The 23,516-nt window shown below is 33.2% G+C and overlaps 1 protein-coding gene and 1 long non-coding RNA gene across 3 annotated transcripts in view; one reads left to right on the plus strand and one right to left on the minus strand.

Annotated features, from left to right (window-relative positions):
* LOC129219706 (uncharacterized) overlaps positions 1-5,498 on the plus strand; it is a 40,474-nt gene extending 34,976 nt beyond the window's left edge. The window contains exon 4 of the mRNA XM_054853992.1: positions 2,113-5,498. Within this exon, the coding sequence (XP_054709967.1) occupies positions 2,113-2,475 (363 nt within the window). The 3' untranslated portion in view covers positions 2,476-5,498. The remainder of the gene's footprint in view (positions 1-2,112) is intronic.
* On the minus strand, positions 606-23,140 carry LOC129219707 (uncharacterized). 2 transcript variants are annotated; one of them, XR_008580434.1, is made up of 4 exons: positions 22,991-23,140; positions 15,163-15,245; positions 7,670-7,783; positions 606-1,431 (listed from the first exon to the last, which is right to left on the minus strand). It is a non-coding gene; the product is annotated as an uncharacterized LOC129219707 (long non-coding RNA). The 2 variants fall into 2 exon arrangements; XR_008580433.1 differs by lacking the exon at positions 606-1,431 and having other exon boundaries at positions 3,997-7,783.
* Between the last annotated feature and the right edge of the window lie 376 nt (positions 23,141-23,516).

A 23,516-nucleotide genomic window follows, 5' to 3' on the forward strand; every position in this document is an offset into this window, starting at 1 on the left:
TCATCTCTTGGCTCAAGGGGGGGGGGGCGATCGCCCCCCCCCCCCCCACCTGTATCCGCCCTTGATGTGCGGATGACATTGATACCGAAAGCTTTTTACTTTACAGCAAATTTTGCATGAAACGAAAAAAAATTCCTTTTTCATACATTTCTATAGCACTGTAATATTTTATTGTTAGACTGCCAGAGCAATTGAATGTCATCCTCTTCTATACCTAACATTTACAGTAGCTTCCATATTAGGTGAATATTGGGGCAATAATCTGATTGACTTCTAAAATGTTTATCCACGGAACATTCTCTGCTGCCAGAAAAGACAAAGGGGGTACTAAATTGCCAGTTATCGCTTATTCTTTTCCTCAAGGCGAATACTGGGGAAATGTGGAAGTTTTGATGCCAAACAAACTAATGGCGTCAAACAAATAGCATGTATGGCGTTGAAACTATATATATAGGTCGGCTTGTATTTTTCAGTCTTATGAATATAATTGGTGCAAGTTTTACTAGCCTAAAACTTGCACCAGTTAGACCCATTTAAAACCTCATTTCTTTCTCATTTTCCCTTTTTTTTAAATCTTTATTTATAAGAGTTTACAAAAGTCACTACGAATGACAATTTTTTTTTCGAACAATTCGCTACTCTTCTTTATTTTAAAAAAAGCGCTACACTGCAAACTTCTAAAAACTGTAGCTATTACAATAGTGTTGCTATTTGTAGCACACTACTTCCAACCACTGATACAAACACTTATACATACACATATATTCTTAATTTTATTTATATAGATTTCTTTCGTGATGTGTACACTGTCCCCTAAATTAGACCAGGCAATTTTTAGTTTAACATATAAATCCAAAACTTCAGAAACAAAATTCTTACCCATGTCATAAAATTCCTAAAACCCCCGACATTTTTGCAACCTCAAGCATAACCCATGACAGCACTAAAAACCCAGGATTGTTCAGCCTAATCCTCAAATTATGACAGGTAGAATAAGAATCCAAATCCGTTTTGAATTTTAAATGATAAACCAAATAATCAGCCAAACTGTTTAAATCTTTATCAATTTCTGTTAGAAAAATAACTTCAGATTGGTGGACCTCACAAATGTGTCTGAAATGCAATTAAAGAAATTGAAATATTTGAAAAATCAATGCAATCAATTCTAAATTTTACAAAAACTGGTTAGAACTTTGAAACAGACATATAGAAACCTAAATGAGGTCTAGCGAATGTGCAGTAATAGAAAAACACAAGGTTCAGAAAGTTCTTACGAACAGGCATCACCACTTGATATGGGGATTTGGATACGCTGTTGGTTCAGTTGTTTGTAGATGAATTTCATGGGAAGACTTATTTATTGGCCACCTTGGATTAAATGCCGCTCCGATTAAAAGAACTTCCAGCTTCTCTATTATGAGGTGGTCAGTACTGAAATATGACAGGAGAGTTGTACAAATCAGAATTACTTTATCTATATGGAGAACAAAAATTAGCAAATGAACCTAGAAGTAAGTAATTTTAAACCAAAAGTAAGCAGTCGGGGAATTTTTTTCAAACCATGGAGAAAATAAATTTCACCCGCCAACTGATTCGTGTTCTATATAATTTTCAGCATTTGAAAAAAATTCAAAAATTTAAAAAAAAAAACAAATATTATATGATTTAAAGCAGTGGTGGACTACCATTTTAACCTGGAGAGCTGCATCTGATATTAAGATAAATCTTGCAGGCCTGATGACTTATAAAAGTTAAATATACTTAATTTGTTTCTCTAGGTAGCATGGGAAAAAAGGAAAAAAAAAACAAGAATGTATGTTGTTATCATTACTGAAAGCTTATTTTATACCAGACAGCCCGGTTATCACATCCAGAGCCCCTGTTTCATTCTTATTAGAACTCTTCAGTCTGGAATAGGGAATAACTAAGCTGGAGGCAAATGTAGCTTGGTTATAGCCAAGAAAAATCTACTTTATTGTGCAAAGTTTTTGGAACTGCACTTAAGAAAATTTGAAAGAAGAGTGAAAATCTTTTCAGATTAGCCAAACTGTCAAATTTTTTCTTTTTGCCTTAATAATTTTGTTTACTGGATGTTTTAAAATTTTTTTACAGAATGTAACTTGCATAAATGAACCAGTTGAAAGTGATGCTGAGAAAGAAAATTCCTGTTCAGATTTGGAGGCAAAAGAAAATAAAGTTAACCTCCCACCAACTGTTGAAGTGATAGAAAACCACGAAAATCAAAATTTGTGTAGTGGTGATGACACATCTAATGTGGATAGCTTTTCCGAACAATTGGAGAATGGCAGCCCTGTTCATTTAAAAAAGACATGTATCATGTCTGAACTGGAGGATGGAGAACATTCTTCTGACTGCACTGATTCTGGTTCTAGTGAAGATAGTGATCAGGAAGTTGAAATTTTGATTAATTCTTGTAAAGCTTTACGAAAGAAGAAACTAGACAGGAGTGTATGATTTTTGTTATAAAGCTTTTGTACATATTTTATTTTCATTATTTTTTTGCTTTTGAGTCCTGTTCAACCCTTGGGGACCAAGCAATCATATAAATGTGTTTCTTTTTAGGAAATATGTAGCCCTAAAAATTGAAGTGATCTAATCTTCTTCAAACTAATTATTAAAAAGTAAATGTTGAAAATGTCAAATTATTAATTAACTACTGATGTTATTTACTCATTGTTATTGAGACTTTCTCTAAGGCTTTAAATACAATGAAATCCTGTTACAACAATTACCAATACAATGAAATATTTAGTCCCCATTTAAATTCCATTACTTTGCTTGAGATTCATGATAATGCAATTCTCGTTAACCGGATTTCACTGTTTATGTAACAAAAGCTGCTCAGCCCGAGTTTGCTAGGTACACCTCAAAAATAAAAGTTATATCAAGTGACACATACTCAAAAATTAGGCTGGAAAAAGAAAACTAAAATTTCCCGTCAAAATAATGATTCTTAAATTTTGTTAACGGCAAATCTGAAAGTCATAACTAAAATCCTATATTATCTTTTAAAAAAAAGATAAATCTCTTCTTTAAATCTCAGCAAAGAATGCTTAAATTACGATTAAGTTCAAAAATCCTTAGTCTTATCCAGCATTATTTCCCCCCAAAATCTGCGTTATTAAGAGAAGGGAACTGCAATGTTCTAAAAACCAAACGTGTGTGTTTTCTTAATGGTAAACATAATCCAAAAATTTTTATTTTATGTTAAAAACATAGCTGCTGTACTTATTTCTTTAAAACTATCGTTGAAGAAATTTTAATTTATTTTCAACTGGAGATGAAACACACTGAGGCATTTAGAAAGATATGAAAATGTGTAGCATTTTGCTAAAACTTTCCCCTTAATTTTAGCTTTTACGCTAAAGAACTTTTGAACGTAGCTTAAACCCTGATGTAGTATTAATAAATCCATAAACGCATTGGTAATTAGCTATTCAATCTCAGGCTGAAAATCAAACAAAAATTCTTTTGTAGGGTTGTGGGCGCTTGGAACAGCTTACCATAAAAAGCTGTAATGAGTGTGGTTGGATAGCTAGTAGGATAGCTTTAAAAGCGCTGTTGCTCTTGATTGGGGTATAATACTAAACTAACTAGGGCCAGCCTAGCTGGGCCCAGAGCCTGTTGTTGGTTGCCAGATTTGTATTTGTACAAAGACAAAACTGCAGTCATTGGTGGTATAACCGAACTGTCAGTGTATTGAATGTATTTCTGCCTTAGCCTGGGCTTAAGGCCTTACTGCTTAATGACTTACTTGGTAGTACTGAGTTTGAACGTTCATTATTCTTATTTTTCAAAATGTTTCAACTTCAAAAAGTTTGTTTCAATTAGAAAAAAATTTAAATCCCATTTCCTAAGAAATTGAAGTTCATTTTTTTTAAACTGTTAATCTGTAAATAATTTGTTGTAATCTAAGTTTCAAGCAATTAATGTGTCAATGTTAAAATGTTTGCCTGTGAAAATACAAACAATAAGTGACACTATTAAAAGGAAATATTTATTTTAAACTTTTGCATTTAACCAAATAAGATAATAAATCAAAACTACTAGCAGAATGAAGCATCTCAAAGCAAAATAAACTGATTGCAGTCACATCAAAACAAACTTATTTCATGCAAAATTCAAATACCATTGAAAATGTTTCACACTAAACAATGATCAAGAAGGATTGCATGTAAGTCAGAATTCATATTGATAAATGTGCACTTATGAAGTACATTTTACCAAAACCATTTATATTCAAATTCCTTTTCAGCACAATGTATTAAGCTCACACTTAAAAGAATAAAATTATTTTAGACACAATGCTGTTTCAAAATTATCAGGAAGAAAACAACCTGGCAGTGCTGACATTCCGACACTCAAAATACCATTTGAGAACCCTTAACAAGTTAAAGCTCAATTGATGCTGTGGCGTGAGTATAATTAATTACATAATTAATAAAATTCTTTGCAAAAAGAGGTACAGAAAGTGGAAAAACACACATTAGGTTACATTTAAGTATATTTTTTTATCTAAAGCACCAACTAAGCTTTCATTCTTTTCAAGTTTAGCGGTTGATTTCTTTCCATCAAAAAAACAATATTTTTCCTTTATTTTTGTAGGTTGGGTGAATTTAAGAACAGAGTTTAAATGTTGAAACATAATTTAATAAAAAGCCAATGTTTATTGATTTTATAAGGCTCATCAATGTTTTGACATAATTTAAAGTTTGTAGGATATAATTTTAATGCAATGTACTGATAAGTTATTTGAATTTATTCTAAGTTTATATTATGAGCAGTTATGTATTCATAAAAAGTAATATAAACCTGATTTTTTTTTTAAATTGTGAAAGGACAAACATGACTTTGTAACCATGTGAGACTATCAAAGTCTTGGTAGCTGAACCAAATGTATTCGCTAAATTACTACCCCTCTTATCACAGCATTGCGATGAGAATATGCAAAATCAAATTAGAGAAGAAAATGCATAGATGTCTACACATTCGGAGAGCCAAATTGACTTTACCGATACATATGCAAGTGCTAAAATTGAGGACAAGTTCTTGCCGAAATTCTGCAATTCCCCTCCAGGACAATTGGCCAGGCAGGAATACACAAAGCTTGGAGGGGAGTATCAATCCTCCAAAAGCTAAAATTTAAAATTGAATTTTAGCACCTGATAGTGACGCACTGGATGTAAGTGGTTGGATGCTGTGGTTGTGTAGATGCTTTTGCTCGGAGCAATGCGTTTAGAGTAATTTAAAGTAAACTTATGACTATTGTCAGTTCGTATTGAATTTCGTCATTTAAACCAAAGTTTTAAGATTTTGAATATAGTAGGAAACATAAAATCAAGTAACACTTGTGATATTTATTGCTAGGATTTAAAATAAAAAGTAGTCTTGCTTTCAGTAATAACCACAGCATTGGCAGTGAATAAACAGTTTGCTAAATATTTAACTTCCTCAGACATTAATAGCATAAAATAAAACCATTTGTACCTAGTAGTTTGGTTTTGACTTTAAAACACAAGTGAAATCTTTGTTTATATTCAGTACATTAATATGTGTCTTATGAATAAGATTTGTCTTATGAAATATATATTTGAGAAAAATTTTGGCTATGGAGGTTTTTTTTCTTTGTAAAGGCAGTCTTAGATAATATTATTTTAATGGAGTCTTAAAACTTTTATGTACTACTTACTAGTTTTATCCTTTTCAACATTCAATATAACTTTACATTTAAGAAATTACTACATCAAATGCACCACAATGTCTGAGGGGGTTAACATCGCAACTTATATTATGCTAGTGGTGTAAATCAATTTTAAGGCATTTTCTTGGTAGTTAGCAGCCTGGCAGTGGAAAACTATCTGAACTAGTCGTTAAACCTGTCTTTAGCCATTCTTGGTGAAGCCTTAAGCCTTTTGCAAAACCATTAGGAATTCCATACTACTGAACAAACATTTAAAGAGTACCACACATTAGAACATACACATAATAATTAAATGTATATCTATTAATTTCAAAAATCTGATTGTAATTTCAACAAAATCCTCTCAGTTATTTTAAAATTTGAAATTATATTGGAAAAAAAATCATGTTGTATTGTTCATCTAAGAAAAATGAAATAATTGTTAAATATTTTCTAAATTTTGAAAACCTTGTTAAATATTTTAGAATAAGGCTTCACGTATTCTGATTCAGTTTTGAAAGTGGTGCTTCCTACCAAACAAAATGTTTTCAAAAATTTAAAAACTAACATTTGCGATGTAAAGCATGTAAAAGTTTCCTTTAAATATCTTTTATATCTGAGGGTTTACACAAATAGTTGCACATGTTGTGCTTTTCAACCCATGCGATTGTAACATTTTCCAAGGTTCAAAGTACAACTGTTATGCCTTTTCACAATAAACATAATTCTGTTATAACTCCATTGCATGTTGCATTTGCATGCATAGCTGAATTTTTTTTTTATCAGATTGATTCAATGTGACTAAACATTCATTTTAACAAAAAAAAAGAAAAATTATGATTTGAGAGACAAACCATTTTTAATATAAAATGCAAATATTATAAACGTTTGTAGCAAAGTTGATTAGTTATATATTTGCTATGCTGAATGATTTAGGCTCATAATTAACTCAAAATCAGATTCATGCATTATTTAAATATTTCATTATAGTAACATCTTTGTGTAACTTGTTCACTAATATTCTCTCAAATTCAACAATTTTCAGTACCATGGCAACATATACCCTTGGACAACAGTTAACTTATACAGTAATCTACATAATAATAAAGAATACAGTAAGTGCTGTAACAGACAGCTATATAAGAAGTAAAGTTAAGTCAACACCACTGTAATACTTAATGCCTTTCTCACTTTTAACACAGAGCAAAAATGAACTCAAAACAAGGACCAGTCATTGTTGGTACGAAGGCCAAGGTTATTAGAAATTAAGAAAGAAGAAAACAATTGGTTAATTCCTAAATTTAAATTTTGTATTGTTTGGATCCATTGCCATAGCAACGCCTTTGTCGGATTGCCACCAGGTAGTGCTGTCCTCCGTACCGGAAGTCAATGCGGACATTCAGGCAAGTTCACTTTTTGAGGCAAATGCAATAGGTATTTAGTATTACGGTGGCGTGGTTAAGTCAACTACAGTGAGATATCCCATTTGGAATAATCTCGTCACCGGGGTTTGAGGATGCAGCGATGTAAATTAAACCTCATCAAAACTGATGAGGATATTTATCATCATTCAATTACATAGTTTTCCTAGACACAATAATAGAAGAAAATTACAAGGTTAAATAATACCTACAACTAGAAATATTCACAATACATTCAAATCATACATTGCCACTGCATTCAAGAACATCTCATGCGCAGCAGTTTGTACAAAGAAAAATTATATAATCTTGCAGAATCAGTGAAATAATAGCTGGTGTGTGCATTTTAACACTGATAGCAGACAAATTACAATTCAATGAAGCATAAAAGACCAGTGCCGTAATAATATAGTTAAAATCTTGTAAAACATGACTGTCATTTTGTGATGGTTTGTATGATAACTGATTGCAATTAAACATTCAATATTGAATTGAGTTACATTTTTTAAAATGTAAATGACAACTAGAATTTGCTTTTAAATATTACGTTTGTAGAAGAGAATCTCTTGATGTGATGAAAAGATGCAACTCAGGATCTCTTGTACACTTTCCCCCCTTTAAATTCCAATTACTTAGTAACAAAGTTTTTATGTATTGATAGCTGTAAGGAAAAGAAAATGTCATTATTTATGTAAGTTATAATGTGTCATCAATTTAATATATTCATTTTCATAAAAAGTAACATAAAGACAGTAACATATATTTTAAGTATTTCATATAATTCCTAAAGTTAGTTAAATAGTATTTTTTTTAGATACTGAAATTAATTTTTCTAAACCTTATAAAAATTTGCTGAAATAAAATCCTTATACTAAAGAAGCTTATGCTGAAAATGTCATAGTCTATGTGTCATCAGTTTAATATATTTATTTTCATAAAAAGTAACATAAAGATGGTGACAATATTTTAAATATTTAAAATCATTCCTAAAGTTATTTGAATAGATTTTCTTAGATAATGAAATTATTTTATGCTTTTTCCCAATCTTTTAAAAAATCACTGAAGTAAAATCAGTAGGCTAAAGGAGTTTATGAAAATGTTTCGCCTTTTGTGAAACAGTTTTACATGCCATAAATTTATGAAGGGGTGGAATGCAAATCCATAGCCAGAAAAGAACATTAGGTCTGGCATCAGATTTTGTAGAGGGGGCATGAAAAAATGCAGCATGTATTTGCATTATGTATCAGGAGTCATGGAGGTTATGACTAAAATGACCACACATCCCGTTTTGAACAGGACAGTCCCATTTTCAGGCAGATTGTCCTGTTCTCTCTGCACATTGTGTCAGGATGTTTTCTGAAAGTTAGCAACCTATTCTAGCAAATTGAAAAGAAGATGAAAAGTGTTTGAAACTGGAGCAGACATGAAAATATGGAGAACATTGATCAAGTTAGTCACATCAGTGAAAAAATCACAGTAACAATCAAGTAAAGTGAGCATAAACACATGGTTAGTAGATCAGCATGTAGAAAGTGGTTGCCATATTGTGGATAAAAAATTGAAAGTCATGTTTTTTTAACGCATACCCTCTTATATTTTTCTTTTTACATCAAAACCGTTGCCAAAAAAATCATCCAGTTTGAGGCACGGTAACCCATGCCAACTTGTGCCTAAACATGTAAATAGTATGTGTATTCCTAAGCAAGCAAACGCATGCAACGGGATACTTTGCAAAGCTCAAAATAGCTGTAAATGGTGCACAGAAAACAAATTAAAACAGAAAAACAGATGTTGGGGCATTGCACATCCATGCAATGTGCAAAACGTTGAACAGGTCAGTACCAATACACTCCAGTCAGTGAGCGCAGTGTAGTTCTTTCATACAGAACAAAACATGGCAGTGGAATTGCATAGCTAGATAAATAAGAGTTATTTTCAATAGGAGTCGTAAAACATCAAATTACGGGCTCAAAACTTCCCTCCAATGAACAAGTTCTCTCTGTTCTGTTTTATAATGTTCAAGAAGTAAATTTAACCATCAGTGAAAGTGCAAATCTTGCTATTCAGGAATGAATTATCTTTGGGAAAAGACATGCATTTCCACCAAATCGTTGCCAAATTGAGTGAAAAAACTTTAAAACCTGTATCAAATTTGGAAAGACTTACAAAGAAATGCAAAAAAACTTCAAGAAGTATTCAGGCAGCGCCAACTAGATTTTGTGAGTAATTTAAACAATTTATTTGATGTTGCACATGCTGATGCACTTCCGTTAATCAAAATGGAGGAAGATAGGCTTTTCTTGCAACTGGAAAAAGTATATCAGAACCTGAAAAAAGAATACCGGAACCTGGAACAAGCACACCAGAACCTGGAACAAGTAAATCAGAACCTGGAACAAGTAAATAAGTAATGAGGAGCGATTTTATTACTCCAAAGTTAGTTGCTGCATTGAACAGGTGCCAGTTTAGTATACAAGATTCTGTGTTGATTCTTGAAGCTACTATTAACGCACTTGGGTATAAGGTCAATGAATTTCCGATAAGTAAATCTTTTCAATTCAAAGAATTCGAACCAACAATGAGCAGAAGGAGCACGAGGAAAGAATAAAAGCTTTGTGTGCTCAAAAATAAGAAGATTGCTAACCTATGGTTATTTCTTATGGATGTAAGGAATAACTCATTGCTGTGCCTAAACTGGATAATTCTACAGGAAAAGAACAGGCACAGGATGTTTGGAAGGCAGTTTTAGATTGGAATCTCAAACACTAAGTTCAAATTCTCTGTTGTGATACTAGTTTACAATACAGGTCGTTATAATGGTACTTGCGCCCTTCTTGAGCAAAAATTTGATAGAGAAATGCTTTCCTTTGCTTGCCGCCATCGTGTAAATATACTGGTATTGCAGGCAGTTTTTGAAGTGAAAATTAAGCAAGTCACGACAAGCCCTGATATTCCACTTTTCAAAAATCTCAAATAGTCTCGGAAAAACAACGATCCCACTAAAATACAGTGTTATAGAGGAGCTGCGGACATAGGCGGATTTAGGACTGAGTTCTTGGGGGGGGGGGGGCATGATTTTTTTTAAGGAACATTTTTATTGTCCCCCACTCCCATGATTTGTCTGTTTCCTGTGATGCATAAGTCCATTCTTTCCTTTTTTGTGTCGTTTTCATTAATGTGTGTTTTCATGCTGTCCTTTTTTAATTGACCTTAAGAGAGGGAGCTGGTATCAAGAGAGTGACGCAGGGCTCCCTTTTAAGTGGGAAATAGAGTATCTCCAATTTTAGGGGGTCGGAGGTTTCTCACTTGGAGGAAATTTTGTAAAATGGATATAAAATTCTGCAAATTAAAGCCTTATAGAGGTTAATTGGACAGACATAGAAACTGATAAATAGATTATGTAGTTGTACAGTATTGTTCAAACTTTGTAAGAAACAGCCATTTTAAGTTTGAAAGAAAAAATAAACTATAGACTTCTCATTATAACAACCTTTTTTTAATTATACGTAGAGTGCAGAAAACGAAAAGGAATAGAGGTAGTGTATCATTTTTTCCCCTGGCTAAACAGATTAACAATATGCAGTAGAAGTAATTGGAGCCCACTTTGCTTAGGATTTTCAAAGACTTATCTAATTATTTTCAAGGACTCTAGAATAAATAAAATTATTTAACACACTTCATTTGTACTTTCCAGTCTCTGATATTTTAGTACTTGATTGTAAATTTTCACAGTCTTGTTCTAACTTTGTGAGAAATAGTTATTTTAAATTTAAAAGAAAAAAGAAACTGTAGATTTCTCATGACAACAACTTTTCTTCAGTTGCAAGTGGGGCAGAAAACGAAGTGGGGGCAGGGTGAGTTTTCCCCCCTTTGATTTAGGTTCTAATTTGTTAAAATAATCGTCAATTATTATAAGTGTTGCAGCTTAATGTAAAGCTCGTTTAGCCTATATTTTCTTCATATACTTGCCCAAATGGTTTTCAGTCCAAAATAGTGAATTTAGACACATTTTTAGCACCCCAGTGACCACTGTACTATTTGTATTTTATGTTCTTTTTTTTTCCTTTTCTTTTCTCGCATCAGAAAAGGACATTCGCTTTTTCTCTCCATTTTCATTGAACTATTCAAAAAAGAAAAAGTCATGATTTTTTTGTTTTAAGATTTTGAAAGATATGTTGTTACTATATAAAATCCTCTCAAAACTGTGGGGCATTGCCCCTATGCCTCCCCTATAAATCCACCCATACCCTTCTAAACTATTTAAAAAAGAAAAAAAAATTTAAAATTTTTGAAAGATGTGTTGTTACTACATAAAGTCCTCCCAAAACTAGGGGGGCATTGCCCCCCTCCGCCCCCCCCCCCCCCCATAAATCCGCCCATGGCTGCGGAGTTGTTTCAAACTGTACTGAACTTGAAAATTTATTTGGCTTTTACTGTGCTGAACTTACAAATGTTAGGGTCAGGGATTGCTATCGAGAGTTGATAGAACTGTCTATCATATTTTTAGGTGGAGATACAAAAAAAAATTTCAAATAAGAGCACCGGGAGCCATGCATTAAGCTTCATGGATGGCTTGAGCGATTTACTCCCTAAAACTATTACTATTTAGTTCACAACTAAAATTAGATACGAAGGAAAAATGAAGCATTTTCAGATGTCTGCTTGTTTGTAGTGACGATATACGTGAAATCATGGCTTTTTTTCTATGCATTTTAGAAGTCAAAGCACTCAACAAAGATTTGTGCTTTTTGAAATCTTTGAAAGCGTACAAAAATGTGGACTCTATTATCTCAAAAGCTGCTTCACAAAAATTCATCCAGCATTTATGGTATTTATCTGACGAAATAGCAGTTTTAGCTCTTTTTGATGATGAGGTAGAAGAAGAAATAAAAGAAAGAATGGTGACAAATTTATGTGGAGAAGCCTTCTCCACCCATGAGAAAAAATACATTCCATCCCAGTAAGATCTTTGCGGTTCTTTGTATGGTAAGTTTTGCACAATGATTTCATCTCGTTGTTTAATTATTCATTTATATTGTGCATTAGTTACTGGTTATTTTATTATTTTGTAGAGAAAACAATTGATGATTTCACATCAGCAAAAAGCCAGTCATTGTTCACTAGACTTAAAAACGGATGATAAGCACTGAATTTAAGAATCATTAATCAAGCTTTTTCAATCATGTTTTTAGTGTGAACTTGTGGCAATTGGAGTAAAATTTAGTGAATAGATAATTTGATAAGAAGCTAGGTATGACAACCCTTCTTTCTCAGGAACACTGAAAATGCTATGTAATGATATTCAGTTGATGTCTTCCTCCTCCTGCTTCTATCCATAAGCCGAGTTTTAAACACATTACTTCACTTGCATCGCATGTTAAATTAAAGAAACATTGAGTGCTTTTAGTAAGCAACAATACTTTGGTTCATGTATCAGCATAGCGGGAAAAAAAGCAGGGGCTCTCACCTTTGATTTCAACAAGAATCTGCTGAGTAATTAATCATATTTTATTTCAATTTTTAAGAAATTTTTGTTTTCCTTGTTGGATCATGTAAGTCAAAAGAGCTACTGCCATTAATATTGTACCACCACATAAGCAAAACTAAATAAATTGTTTGTTGCTGAAATAAGCAGGGTTGGCATGATTTTTACCATCTGGTATTTACCTGTTTTTACCATGGTTTTTACCGCTTGTGGAAAAACCCATTTTCTCCATAGTTTTTACGACCTTGTAGGGAAAAAAATCATGTTATTTTTTAATGTTTCTACCATTTCCATACATATGCTTTTCTTTTTAAAAGTAAATTAAGGTTAAAACTGTTCATGTTTAAGGTTGTAAACACGATCTCCAATTTTTATTTATATTAAAATCAGTTTTCAGCTGCAGTACTCATTCATTCCAAGTCGTTACTTTGTTTACAACAGAAGTGTAACTTTAAACTCTTCCTCCCTTAAAATGTGTTTTGAACTCAAAGGGGAGGAGTTGTAAATAAAAGGAGTTGCAGGGTTTTACTGGATGATGATGTAATGTGAATTTTATGTTGATTTAGTGGATAGCAGCTTGCCAACAGTATAATGACTCTAATAGAGAAAATTGGCTCTAAAAAATTTTGTTTTTAAGTTTTTTGAATAATTGAAAAACTGAAGGATAATTGAAAAATTTTGCTACCTTTTGGCAAAAACAAAACGATTGCTCTTATGGCTTGATAATATGTATACAAATTTTTCTGAATAAGTATTATATTGATTCATAATAAATACGTTATTGTAAAAATTCTTATGCTTAAAAAATATTTTTTTCTGTAGTTTTATTCAAATTAATTTTTGAAGATCTTTGAGCTCATTCACACACAGTAAAATAAAGCAACTTTTTTCTTTCTCTGTTGAGCTAAATTTTTAAAACAAAAGAATAAACAAATTTACCAATCCAATCAAAAGATAAAACACGAATTTATCAGTTTCAATTTTTGTATCTTCTTAACAATCTGCAGCAAAATGTAAGTTTTATGAAATTGAATTATCAATTTAAGTTTCTTGTAGCACAAAACTTGTTCCCACCCCTTCCCTTTTATTTCGGGATTTCTTTTTCTACATCTGGAACTCATGAGATAGCTTTCATCTTATTACTTGCCCAATGCTTCATTAATGTCTGCTAATATATTCATGCAAAACAATACATAGTAGTTAACTATAATGTTATACAGTAAAACCTCGCTACAACGATATTTTGGGGACCAAAGAAATATAGTGTTGTAGAGAATTTTAATATTATTGTATATGCACTACCCAGGCATAAATGTATTTGCCTTGATGATTCTCCAAAATCTTAACAATATTATGTCCCAGGAGAATAACTCAAGGGTTGTTTGGCCTAGATTTTTTTTATAGTTAAAAATAAGTTTTCCGGTGTTATTTTATCCCTATTAAAACAATAACTCATTTATTTTGTCCTTTTTTTTACTAACTGGAAAGTCACTCTTTTGGCGTGCCCCATTCGTTTCTCAAATATACTTAAATTACTTGAAAATGTTATATCAACATTTCACAAATTTGATTAGTGGTACTAAATTAAGCATACTTGAAAGTGTAAAATAATATCTTTGAACCAAATTTATTTATTTATTTAAATAATCAAAGTCTTATGAATTACTTCAATTATTATATTTTTTAAAACAAAATTTTTAATTTGTTGTACTACAACCCTGATTATTATCATCATTTTTAATAATTCTTACAGTGGTGAAAAGGAATAAGTATACAATAAGCGTAAGTCTTCTTTAGTCGGAAAAAAGAGCAAAAGTTGATTATATAGAATATTTTTCATTGTTTGAGAACCAAATTATCACAATATAGGGAGGTTGAAAATTTAAAAAAAATCTTTTTACAGGGGTTTATTGCTGTAGAGAATATCGCAATATTGAGAGGAGGATAACATTAACTCCTATGCGAGTTCGCCGGGACCACGAAATATTATCGTAGTGGAGGGAGTATCGTTGTATCGGATAGCGTTGTAATGAGCTTTTACTGTATATGTAGACTTATTATTAAAAACAATTACTTATTACCTGCCAGCAAATAAATAAGAGCTAATACGGATAGTATTTCCTTGGTTTTTATTACGGTTTTTACCGGTAAAAACCTAACCCTGGAAATAAGAGTTTCAGCATTTTCATAATGGGACAAAAGTATTCTTTTTGTAATACAGTACACCCTTGTTTTAGGCGGGTTTATTTTACGTGAATTCAATTATACTCAGTTTAAAATTTGTGAAGTAGCAAAAAACTTCACAAATAAGAAGAAATAGCAAAAGTTGAGTTAGAAAGAGAGACCAAGGATCTGTAGTAATTTTGACGAAAAAAAAAGTGAATTTCTAAATACAGAAGGGAAAAAAAAGCTGGGAGGAAAAGGAGAATTTATGGCACATTTCTTTCAGACACACCAATTGTCACATAACATTTTCATAGCCATCAAAATCATCATATGTTAAACATATGTGTTTTGAAATACTTAGACATTGATGGATAAAAAACAAATATTACCTTTTACAAAACAAATTATATGTGTATTGTGTTATGACTTTAGCAAAAGAAGTTCTTGTTGTTTTTTCCTTTGTTTCTTGTACCTGAAAAATAAAAATTAAGAGGCATAAATAAATGTAAATGAAGTCATTTTGCTAAACAAAATTTTAGCTTTATCATCGGATGAGTAAGCAGAAAAAGTATTAAAAAAATTTTGTTATGTTTATCTGCCAATAATATTGAACTATTTTTGTTACAGTTTCCACAAATAGAAATTCAAATGTAAGATGTTGAAGTGTGGGTAAAAAAGGGAATTGATTCAAATGTTTGTTGTTTGGTTTCAAACGAGGATATGGTACTGGTTCTTTAACATATGCAAACTTAGTACATCCCCCTAGGGCTGTCATCCGTTCTTTATTGGCAAATAGTAGAGACATACCGAGTACTCGGTACTCGGCGAAATTTTGATCAGATACTCGGCCAATACCGAGTAGTTGTAAAAAATGGAATATTGTTAAGACAGATTTTAGAATTAATTAAGGAGTGCAACCATATAATATACTGCATTCATTTACAATTCAAATTTACATGTCAAATTTAAATTTTGAGAATAATAAAGTTTGTTATGCTTCAATTGAGTAAATCTTTTCAATGTCTGCAAAGTTAATAAAACTTATTTATTAAAAATGGAGCAGTGTAAGAAATATGAAACTTTTATATTATTATGTTTGGCGGACTAGAACCAAGGGCGTGAACAGGGGGGTCAACAGGAAAAAACCTGTTGACTCAAACTTCTAGGGGGCCCAATTATTTTTTTAACTAGGCATGAAATATAGAGGTAAACAATATGGAGGGGGCCCCGGAAAAGTCATTTGTGACGGGCCCCAAAATTTCTGTGCACATTCCCAACTAGAGCTAAAATAGATTGATATAATTTGTTTTAATTCCAACTTGATTAATCATACTTATTATTTATTTGTTTTGCTTTAATTTTGAAAATTACCTTTTTATAAAATTTTTGACACAAACAAAATTCTTTACATAATGCGGAATTAAATTTCAGCTGGAATTTTGTTTTAAACACTTATATGGACATGGAGGTCTATACTACTATTCCAATAAGTTCGAAATTCATCACATGTGTGTCGGTGGTTCTTCTTAAAACATAATTGGAACTCGGTACTCGGTAACTTGGCCGAGCACTTGGTATTCGGCCAAAGTGCTACTCGGTACATCTCTAGCAAATAGCCTATACTGTTTGAGAATCTTACAACAATTATGGTATTTTAGAGAGATGACCACTTTTAATCAAATTTTTAATCACCAAAATGCTGCCTAAATCAGTTAAAAATAATTGTGATTTCAAGTATTCAAATGTAACTCATTATTTTCTATTGTGGCTGCATTTGATATCTTTTTGATTTCACGCAACCTAATGCAAATTCATTCGAAGTGTATTATTGATGTATAAAAAATAGCATCAGGATTCATTAGCAACAGTAAGCACTAGAAAAATTGGTGAATGAGGACATCTTGCCTAGTAACTGCATTCGCCAATGCACCAGAGAAAAATGATTGGCAACTTTTACTTCTACAGCAATACATTTTCCAGTGTTCTATTAACATTCCACTCTCTTTTGCAGAGACAGCTTAGGCTCAGTCAAGGTATGGGTACATGCATGTTCTGCAGGCACATGCCTTTATGATAAACTCTGTAATATATTACAAAGAAAAAATGTTTTAGACTACTTCTAATTCATTTTCAGTTATTCAGTAATATGCTGAAGGTAAACCCCATTACAGCAGACCCTATTAAGTCGGACTTCGCTTTATCCAGACGACTATTTTAGACGTGCATACTGTATACATAGAAGGCGAGTTAGCACAATAATGTCTTTTTGTAGGCCTAATACATACTAGGTACGTACAATTGTACATACTATTCATAATTTCCTCTTATTTAAAGTTTTATGTTTGATTGTGTTCAGTAGTTTATGTACGTTATGCAGTGCATTTGGGGCCTCTGTAGCAGAGTGGTATTGCTCAGCAACTGCTTGCAAGTAGAGAGGAGTGGGTTCGATTCCCGCCTACTCCCCTGGGTGCTCTTCTGATTTCCTTGTATTGTAATAAATCTGAATTGTGCTATCTGTCTTGCGTGTCTGAGCAAAAGTCGGACTTCCACCTAAATCGGGCTCAGTCAAACGGAAGCCGCTCAAAAACGGATTAATGCTTTCGTTATCCATCACCTTGGGTGCTCCAAATTGCATTAAAACCAACATCATGTTGTACATTGGCCCAGTTGTCAATTTATAGGTTACTTTGTTTAATCCATACTTTCATTAATTTGTATGACCTAGATAACTACAGTACAACCTCGATATCTCAAATCTCTCGGGACGGGGGAAAATTTTGAGATATCGAGTTATCAAGATTTTTAAAAAATTACACTAGCAAATCTCACATTTACACACGTACGCTATATGCATTTATATATGTACTATGGGACCACTTCGAATTACAATTAATAAAGTAGTCTTCAATATTTCACCAGATTTGAAATTTTCTAATTGTCAAAAGTGCACAGGATGAGATTTTGAAATAAACAATTTCAACTTGATTTTTTCACCTAAAAATTTAAAAATTCTAATTTTATCTTTAACATAGTAACCTCACATTCAAAAAGTTCTCAGCAGCCATTTTGTAGGAGTTAAAAAAGCTGAATGATGAAAACGAGGAACATATTTTCTGATTTCACTTGAAAACTGACAGATGAAAAATCGAACCAATTTCCTCAAAGTGGACAACATGTTCGAGAGAAATGCACAAAGATTCTAAACTCTGGGGAAAACACTGCACCGCCTTCATGCCAACACTCCCCTATTATCTTGCCCTAATCACCTATTCACAAAATTTCCAAGAAAAGGAATGAAAAACGTTAAGCAATTGTCTCTGGAACTGGTTTTACTACAAAAATTGTCAAAGGAGAACAACAATTGAAATTTGCTTCTGTGCAAAAATTTCAGCATATCAAGGGTTTCGAAAAGTAAATTTCGAGATAACTATGGAAAATACATAGGGGTTTTTAAAGAAAATGCTGGGGAAAATTTTTGTTTCGAGATATCAAGGGTTTTGAGATAAAGAGGTTCGAGATATCAAGGTTTGACTGTATTAGAATGGATTCCTGAGTCTCTGCTATCAGGGCCGATCCTAGGGTGTCGGCCGCCCGTGTGCAAAGACCTAATGTGCCGCCCCTGAAGAGCAATTTGCATGTTTTAACTATAACGCCCGTATAAATCTTTCTTCAAATTTCTGTATCAAGTTCTAATTTAAAAAATAAAAAGAAGAAGGATGAATTTATGGAAAAAGTTTGAAAAAGCTCCTTAGGTACAATTTATATCTTTGAAGAAAGTAATAGGTACAAAAAATTTACTAATCGTAAAAACGCATTTTATAGCCTGTCTTTGGTGACATCAGAGGAAAGACGGAGGAGGGAGAAACGTGGGGGGGGGGGGGGGGGGGGATCGCCCCCAAAAATATTCGAAATTGGCGTATGAAAAATAGCTGTAATTAATCTTTGGTTGTGTTTGGTTGCAAGTTGCAAGGACAAAAGAGTCGGGAACATTCAAGGTCCATGGAGAAATTTTCAATATTGACGTCAAAAATTGCAATTTTAGGAAATTTTTCGAGACTTGAGGGAAAAGCACTGTTGGAGTTCTTTCCTAAAATTCTTTCAAAATTGATGTTAAATTGCAGCTATTTTTTGTAACCTTAGTTTAGAAAAGATCGGCGCTCTTTCGGAAAATTTTCTGAAACGGAAGTTTTAAACAAGCAATTTTGGGTTATCTTTGTTGACGTTGCTGGAGGGAGGGATATTTGGTCGTCTCCTACCGAAAGTTTTCAAAATTGAAGATTAAAACTCAAATTTAGGCTGTCTTTGGTGACGGTAGGGGGTCTGGCATCTTTCCTCTGGTAATTTATCGGCATTATTTTGTTTTAAAAACACATTTTTCGCTAGATTTGGACACGATAGGGGAAACGGGAAAATATTCCGGACTGAGAAAAATATTTTTCGGAATTAAAATCAATTTTAGGCTATTTTTGTGGAGGAAGGGTTTTGGGGCTCTAAAAAGCGCAATTTTGTGCTATCTTTGGTGACGTTAAGGAAACCGAGAAGCTTCAGCGGATCTTTCTGAATATTTTTCGATATTAATATCTGAAAAATACAACTAAAGACGTGTCTCCGATTGATGGGAAATGCCAGATGCCCAAGCGCCGTGAAAATTTATGTAAGCCATCCGGAATGTTTTAGAAATGGAAGTCCCAAAATCGTATTTTAGGCATTGTTTGATAACGATGGGACAAAGAGCGGTTGGGGATTCAGTGTGCCCTCAAGAACTGTTTTTTGAAACCGAAGTCAATTTCAGGCTAGTTTAGGCGGGAAGGGTTTGGTGACTTCACGGAACCAAGTAAAAACGAAAGTTTGAGCTAAAGTGATTACGTTGGAGAAAAGGGGGATCCGCGGTATTTCCCCCAAAGTTCTTCGAAACTGATGATTGAAAAACTCAATTTTAGTTTGTTTTTGAGTACGTTAAGTGAGAGGGGGTAGGATTGGGGGCCTCTCTAGAGACGCTAATTCAGATCATCTTTGGTAGTAATCTTAGGGAATGAATTTCAGGGTCCTCTACCGTAAAAATTTCAAAAAAGAAATTCGAAAAATACCATTGAGCAATTTTTGAAGACGTTAGGAAGGGCTGTTCCCAGAAAAGAAATTTTGGAGCCACCATTTTTAGGCTATGTTTGATTACATTAAGGTAGAAAGGGTGAATAAGAGACTTAATTGTATCCTTAAAATCGGTTTTCAACCAGCGAAATTTTACGGAATTCCTAAAAACGCAGTTTGAAGCCTTCGTTAGTCTCGTCAAGGCATCCTTTTGCATCTTCGTTTTGGAGCTACACTTAAAATTTGTAATCCGGGGCAAGGGCCCTGTCCTCCTACCTGATCTGAAACCGGGCAGTTCATTCGTGATTTTAATTAGAAAAAAATTGCTGTAAAGGGGGAAAATTAAAAATTTTTGTTCGTTAATTATATATGTTTGACTCTCAGGGGAGTCGCAATTTTCCATTGTCTCTCCAGTCTCCACGCATCCACGACTGCTGAACACAGAATTTGTTGTTTGAAATACTTGAGAGAGTATTCTATCAGCATAATTTTTTTTAACATAAAATATGTCTTCATTGTTAAGGGTCAATAACAGCTTGGGAGACTGGGGATTAGCAATAGAGCCCCTTCCCTGTATCCATGCCTGATTACCAGTTCTGTCACAAATTTTGCAACCAAATGAAGCATGTGAGTAAAGAGTTGATGTTAATGGATAATGGAGCAACACAATATGCTCTAACATTCCATTTTTCTTATTATGCAATGCTGTTGGAAAATTGGCACTTTGATAATTGAACATTTAAAATTCTGCATAATTATTCGACTTATTATGTTATCTTGAGAAATTCTTGAGGAATTTTGCTTGATTAAAAGTACTATATGATGCGGCCCGCTGCCGCCCCTTGCTTTGGCCGCCCTTGTGCGGTGCACACTCTGCACACCTGCTAGGATCGGCCCTGTCTGCTATACCTACAATTGTTTTTTCTTTTTTTAGCAAAACTGTTTATACAGCTAAGTACATTGAAATTTGTAATAAATACAGTTTTACCCCGATTTAATGATTGTCAAGGAACTGAAAAAAATTATCATTAAATTAAGGATATCGTAAAAAGAGGAGCATAGACATTCAATGCAGTCAAATCCAGACTAGTGAAATGTATCATTAAATTGGGTATTGTCAAATCGAACTTATACTGAACTACTTAGGCAAACTATTGCATTGAAATTTTTAGAGAAGTATTTTAAAAAGATTTGTCTTCATTAGAAGATCACTTTTCTTCCGGGGGGGCAGACCCCCTCCCTTTTGAGAGGATGGGTACCCCTAGCTATAATCATTTGCATATTAAGATCTGTAATAGTGATAATCGCACATCTTGATAACTAAATATATTTACTTTATTCTGATAATAGCTAAAGCAGGGTGCCCATCTAGGCAAACTACACCATTGAAATTTTTAGGGCAGGTTTGAGGGGTTTTTTTCCTTTTTGTTATGGGGTTAGGGTTCTTCGCGATATTTAGGGGGACACCCCGCTGTTAATACCACTGTTAAATATTATGCATAAGGATATCTAACAACCTCTACCGTGTCGCGTTTTTCTCTTTTTTTTGGAGAGGGAGAGGGTTGGTAAAATTGAGGGGGGTCATCGCATTTTGGGGGGAAAAGCAATCGTGACATGCAGATGATAAATCCTTAGCTTTATCATCTGCATGTCACGATTTGTAATACAAAAAAAGCGGACATTGACATGTGACGGTATATCCCCCAGCCCTAGTTTTGGGCAATTACTCGGATGAAAACTAATATTTTCTTCATTTAATTAATTTCTGAGCTATAATCGCAACACATATTGAACAATATGACTAATGTAAGTCCATTTTTTGTGAAAACTTATTTAAACTTATTTTCAGTATATAAGCGTATTATCAAGATTTTAATCTTATTTTCCAGCACAACAGATGATGAACATGTTAACATATCATTAGGCCTGTGGTTCCGCATGTGTCAACGGGGATTTTGAGACTTAACTCCCCCCCCCCCCTCCGAATCCTACGTTTTAAGTCATAATGCCAAACCCTGTGTATCAAAGTTATTTTACTCCCTCCCCCCCCCCGCAAAAACTCTTAAAATATGCATAGAAAAGTCATTGATAAAAAATCACTTTTATTTATTTATTTATTTTTTATTTATTTTTTCAGTTGAATAATGTGTTGTCAGTTCAAAATTTTCAGAAATTTCGGATCTGAAACACACCTGCTCCTCCCACGGGAGAAAATTCACGCTGCGCACGCACGTTCAATATGCATGTGGAACTTCTCACATTTACTACTAAAATCGTACTAAACACATCAAGTTTGGATTACTGTCCAGAAATATTTTTCTTGCACTTAGTTTGATACATAATTTTATTCAAAACAATTGTATTTTTATGAAATGACAACTTGAAACTTTCCCAGAAATAAGCCTTGATAACGACTTCTAAGAAATGAGGTCATGACCTAATTACAATCGCGCAGTGCTTAAACGTTTAGAAGACTCTGTTGTCTGGTTAGAAAAATTTCAGAACCCAAATATCCATCTGCTTGATTCGTTATTTGAAACTTACATAATGTCACAAAAATTTAGCAACAAAAATATCAAGTACAAAAGAAAAGTTTCTAAATCGACTTTTTTTTTTTTTTTTTCCTTTCCAATTTTGCTAAATACTTTCGCAAAGGCATTAAAATTAACTAGATAACTCTTCTAACTATTAAGATGAATAAAATTATTGATTGGCTTTAAATATAGGCTGTGTTCCCTAGAATGTTAAATTAATTTTTTAACCGCACCCACAAAAAGTATCAGAGTACGAAAATTAACGTATTATGTTGAATTGTATTATAACTGTTTAAAAAATTGAAAGTAAATCGAGTTTTTAAAAAAAAATCATTCATATTTTTTAAGGTTCAGAGACAACTAAGGCTTTACTCGAGGCAATAGGCAGCAATGTATGGATTTTCTGAAGTGACTTTCTTTTAAATTAATTGACAATCGTAACTTTTTATGATTTTCCACCAAACTAATTCTCTTCCCTTTTCATTTTAGTTCTTAACATATTGTATTAGAATTATGTTTCAGATGCATGAAACAAAATTAATTTTCAATTCAGATGACATATTCAACTATAAAATTTTTAAAAATGCCAACATACCAGCTGTCCCGATCCATATTCTCCTTAAAAAATTCTCCCCTCTCCGTCAAGCGACAATGAACTGAAAGATAAGACAGTTCCGATGAGTCGTCGACCCTGTTCCACTGCAGACGATCGAGTGTCGAATGTACCGGTTCCGCGGGACACGGGCATGAGAGGGGGGTGGAGACAGCAAGAAAAGGCGGCAAATTTTCCCGGGACCTGCGCGTAGCTGATGCTTTCCTGCTAGGGTGCAGTTATAGATCGTAGACTACGTCTACGTTTCGTTGAGCTTGTCTGTCTCATTCAGGAATCGCAGTGGCCAGACCTGGTCGTCTGCCGTGGAATGTTTTTCTTTTTTTTTATTTTCCCAATAACTTTTGCGGCGGTGCTTTAATTTTAAACAATGTAATGCGGAAGGGGATTGAACGGCGGTGTGTAAGTTTCAGGTAAAGTGGTTTAATGGAGCAGGTAGAGAGATGAAGATTACTCAGGAAATCTTTTGGAACAAAAATTAGTTGATGGCAATTTACTTACCTTTGAAATC

The sequence above is a fragment of the Uloborus diversus genome, chromosome 4 (genome assembly GCF_026930045.1).
Source record: "Uloborus diversus isolate 005 chromosome 4, Udiv.v.3.1, whole genome shotgun sequence".
Taxonomy (NCBI): Eukaryota; Metazoa; Arthropoda; class Arachnida; order Araneae; family Uloboridae; genus Uloborus; species Uloborus diversus.